Source organism: Lathyrus oleraceus, chromosome 1, assembly GCF_024323335.1.
Source record: "Lathyrus oleraceus cultivar Zhongwan6 chromosome 1, CAAS_Psat_ZW6_1.0, whole genome shotgun sequence".
Classification (NCBI taxonomy): Eukaryota; Viridiplantae; Streptophyta; class Magnoliopsida; order Fabales; family Fabaceae; genus Lathyrus; species Lathyrus oleraceus.
In genome coordinates, this window is record NC_066579.1 from 457,448,053 (window position 1) to 457,453,334 (window position 5,282).

General features: G+C 35.5%; 1 protein-coding gene across 1 annotated transcript; it reads left to right on the forward strand.

Annotated features, from left to right (window-relative positions):
• Positions 1–4,050: 4,050 nt before the first annotated feature.
• LOC127115306 (chaperone protein dnaJ 20, chloroplastic) lies at positions 4,051–4,602 on the forward strand. Its single transcript, XM_051046885.1, has one exon. It carries the CDS (start codon positions 4,051–4,053, stop codon positions 4,600–4,602), a length of 552 nt encoding a protein of 183 aa, XP_050902842.1.
• Positions 4,603–5,282: the final 680 nt, after the last annotated feature.

Here is a 5,282-nt window from a genome sequence, read left to right on the forward strand (position 1 = left end):
TCAAAGACTTTGTCATATACAATGGTTCATGTTTTGCCCACACTAAAGTCACAGTCTTTTCTCTAACGACTTTCCTAAGATATTTATCTTTAAGATACAAGATAATGTCACTTCTGACTTTATTGACCATCTTAGTCTTTTCGGCTTGTGTTAGGCGTGTAGGCATTGATGTGTCATCCTTCAATGTTTCAATACACTTTTCTTGAATTAAAATTACTTGCATCTTCATTTTCCATAATCCAAAAGAGTTGTCTCCGAAAAACTTCTTAATCTTTCATTTGGAACTAACGATGCTCATTTGTAAACAAAATCTAATTGCCCTAAGATGGGTGTCACTTGTTTTAAAATTAAAAGGTTCAATCACACACAAAAAATTGATGTTTGGGTCAAAAAACAATGACAACCAGAATAAATGAGTTTCATAAAAAAATAATCTCTATGCAATAAGACAATATCTTAACTCGGGAAAAGATGTTAAAATACCTACCACATAATAATTCGTTTATCTAGTTCAATCAAACGACATAATCTAGATGATAAAGTGGATGTCTGATTGACTATACTTACAAGAGTTTTTATAAAAGACTACATATGAGTCACACAAGTCCAAGTAGATGATAAAGTGGATCTCTGATTGACTATACTTACAAGAGTTTTTATAAAAGACTACATATGAGTCACACAAGTCCAAGGTGTTTAAAAATGTTTCTCAATCCACTTAGATATCTTGAAGGGTTTTCCAAATTGCAAGAACGCACTCTTAAGAATTCACCATTGTCTCTCTCTAAGATTACCACTAGGATTCACAAACTCTTATCTCTGTTTTCAGCTTTATGGTTCTAAATGTTGTAAAGCTAAGAATGATAAAGATACATGTTTATAACTACTGAAATCCAACAGTTCCATAAAAAGCTCAATGTATAACCCACTAATAAATGGATCCACGAGACAAAACATCGAACTCCAATACACGCGAACAGAGAAAATTGAACCCGAGCTTCGATAGACCAAATTGCCTACCGACCCAGAACTATTGTCGCATCGTCGTCAACGACCACTATGCAGGCTCCTCCGCCAGCCTCCCGTTGCGTTGACTCCTCTGCCAACCTCACACTGCGCCTCCTTCAATGCACATCTTATTTTGCGCTTCCACTGCATCCTCAGTGGACATCGTTGTGTCAGCTCCGCCACTTGTCTCACTCTACTTTTAAACTCATTTATAATTTCTGTAATTTCAAGCTCATTTATAATTTCTGTAATATGGAAATATATTGTATACCTCTTCATCACTTAGAATTTTAAAGAATGTTTCAACTATCAATAAATTTTTCTTTATCATAAGCATAAAATGGGTCGTGCATACAATATTAATTAAAAAAATATAAAAATTAAGAATAATAATTATTTCAAAATAACTTATTTATATGTGTTGATAATGAGTGAATAGGCCATTTTGTTGGGGGTGTTTCTACACAAGTGTATGGCATGTTTATCAAGTGTATGGCATGTTGGACACAAAAGTTCCACATGTTTAATGGAACATGAGAGTGAAAATAAAGGCTTCTAGCTACATTGAGGATATGCTGATGTTTTCTTTCAACTATTCCATTTTGTTGGGGTGTTTCTACACAAGTCTTTTGGTGTAAGATACCTTTGGATAATAAGAAGTTGGCTAGAGTGGCAAACTCTGTGCCATTATCAGTTCTCAAACATTTTAAAGAAGTATTGAATTGAGTCTCAATGTAGGCTATGAACTGAATAATGCTAGTTCTCACTTGGTCTTTAGTTTTACGAAAGATGACCCAAGTGTATCTACTGTGATCATCAACAAGTGTAAGAAAGTATTTGTGTCCAAAAAAAGATATGGTAGAAAAAGGTCCCCAAACATCAGCATGTAGCATATTAAAAATAGCAGAAGAAGTAGTATCGCTAATAGGAAAAGGCAATTTTCTTTGTTTACCAAAATGACATGAATCACAAGGATTATGAGTATTTTTACATGATATAAAAGGATAAACTTTTGACATATTTTTCAAGCCTAAATCAGAAAGGTGTCCTAATCTCAAATGCCAAAGATTACAATTGTCATTGGAAATAGAATTATGAATTGAAGACTGAGGAGTGGATGGCAAAATATAGAGTCCTCTTTCCAAATTAGCTGTACCAATCATTTCCTTGGAATGATTCTGCATTATGGTACAGGAGTTAGCATTGAAATGCACAGAACAACCATGTCCATTAACAAGTCTAGCTATGGAAATCAAATTAACATGGAAACTAGGAATATAGAGGACATTATGCAATGTTAAATTGGCTGAAATAGCAACAGAGCTAGACATGGATGCAATGAGATGTGAGCCATATGGTAGATTAACATGAATAGGTATTATAGGTTTTGAATGCAAAAAGATATGTTTGTCAAAAGAAATATGATCTGTTGCACCAGTGTCAAGGATCCAAAGATTGGGATTCTTACCATTGGGATTGGAGGAAAGAGATGTCATGGCAAATGGGGATATTGATATAGAGTTGCCTTTTGGGTTGGATTTTGACTGTTGGATCAATTCTATGATGTTGTTGTACTGTTCTTGAGTGAACCCAAAAGGGGATGTAGCTGGAACTTGTTGTGCTACTTCTGCAGCAGTGTTGAGGATAGCATTGCTCTGCGAAGAACTACCATTATTTTGAGGCTTAGCTTTCCCTTTGAAACCTGGTGGAAAACCATGTTTGATAAAACAAGTTTCAGCTATGTAATTTGTTCTTCCACAGTGAGTGCATATGCGATTGTTGCCTCGAGCACCAGAATTGCCTTGATTCTTCCACTTAGAGTTACCTGTCTTATTAGGTGCAGTGCTAGAATTAATGTGAAAAGAAGCAACTTCCTCAGAATTGCTAGTGGCTGGTGTAGTATCAGGAACAGGGTGATTTAATTCACGTTCTTGTTGAATTACCAAGGAGAAAACTTTATCAATATCCGGTAACGGGTTCATCATCATAATCTGTGATTTGGAATGAGTGAACTTTTCATTCAATCCCTTGAGAAAACGGATAACACAATCTTGTGCTCTATATGTCTTCATCGAAGCAATAACACCACACGCACACGGTATTGCGCAAGAACATCCAAGAATCGGACGGTAATTGTCAAGTTCATCCCATAGAACCTTCAATTGAGTATAGTAATTTGAGACGTCGAGAGTACCTTGATGAAGCTTATACAAATCCTCTTGTATATCTGAGAATCGAAAAATATCATTGTGTGAGAAGCGAGTCTGCAAGTTACGCCAAACACCCGCAGCACTATCGATCCAAAGAACGGACTTAGCTATCGATTCAGAGATTGAGCGATGCAGCCATGAAAGGACCATGGTATTGCAACGAATCCACGGTGCATAGAGCGGATCTGCAACTGGAGGTTTGGTGAGTGTTCCATCCATGAATTTCTCCTTGTTCTTGGAGATCAATGCAATGTGCATTGATCGAGACCATGTGTGATAATTTTTATCATCAAGCAATGGAGAAACAAGAACAATTGCTGGATTTTCATTGGGATGTAAGTAGAAAGGGTTTGTGGAATTTGTGGAGTAATCGATATAAATTCTGGTAAGCCATTGATGAACAAGAATCAAGGACAGAAAAGAGAAAGGGAAAAACCAGAGTATGCGGAAGCAGGAAGAAGAAGGAGAAACAATGGCTACCAGAGCTATGAAAGCTCTGATACTATGTTGATAATGCGTGAATAGGCCACAAACTCCATGGAAAAGTTGTAGTAATACAAGAAGAAGAAGGGGAAGAAAGTAAAGATTAAAGATGTGATTATTGTTATTATTAGTAAAGTGGTTACACTTTATGCTATATATACACAAAGGGTAATAACAAAAATAACTGATAGATAGAAGGATGTAACTAACTAACTAAGTGTCAAGCACAGATAGGCTAAATATGTACAAGCCTAAAATAGCTAATATTGACAATATGTTAAAGAAAGAGTTAACATAGTAAGACGATTTGAAATAACATTCTTCTATCTATAAATAAGAGAACACCCACATGCATTCTCAAAAACAGAGACAAACAATAAGCAAAATGGATGTTTTACTATCCCTAAACTCAAGCTCAAGCTCAAGCCTAATCAACATTTCAAAACCATACAAACATCATCATAATTTTCCACTTTCAAATAATCATCAAAGACAACCTCGTACAAAACAGTTTTCAGTTACATGCAGAGCCACAAAAAGTGATGGAAACTTGTACAAGATACTATGTTTGAGTTCCAATACAGCAACAACAACAGATGATATAAAAAGAGCATATAGAACAATGGCTCTTCAGTATCATCCTGATGTTTTTCGTGATGGTTTGAAGAAAGAAGAATCAACCAAGATGTTTGTACAAGTTAATGAAGCTTATAAGACGATGTCAAATCCAAAGCTTAAAGAAGAATATGATTCAGAGTTGTTTGGTTTGGGTAATTTGAGAAGAAGTAAATGGATGGAACAAATGGTTGAATTGAATAGAAAATCTGATACACGTAAGGGTGGTAGTGCATCATCATCATCATGGGGTTCTAGAATGAGGGCCAGGAATAATAGTAACTAGTTTTTCAATTAGCTTTCTATTCATGTCATTATTTTTCTTCTATTTTTTCCATGAACTTATAAATAATATACATCATTTTAATGAAAATTGAACTGTGAGCGCCACCACACTCTGTCCCAAAACCGTTGCACCACCACACTCTCGTAAATTATATTTGATGTAGGTTATAAAAATCCACAAGACTCCTAACCTCAAACCACACATGATGGATGAAACCTCTTTGCTCAGAGGAGACTATAGATGGAAGGATTTGAGCCATCCTATCTGCAACAACTTTGGAAATAATTTTGAATCTGAAATTTTCCATAGGGATAGGTCTAAACCGGTTGATACAATCTTCATTAGAGGTTTTAAGTAGGAGTACCACATTGTTGGAGTTCATATTTAGAGGAAGCCAGTTGTTGTTGAAAAACTCTATAACTGCATTGGAAACATCAGGACAAATGATATGCTAATATTCCTGAAAGAAAAAGCCTCCAAACCCATCTGGTTATGGAGAACTGGCCTTGTTGAGGTTGAAGACAACATTTTTTATTTTACCCACATAGGGGGTTTAAGTGAGCATGTTGTTTAAGTTATCATTGATAAGGTGAGGGATGAATTCATTAATGAAACCATTGTCTATTATTGAGGAGGACTTGTTGAAAAGAGAGCTATAATGATTGATGATATGCCTAGAG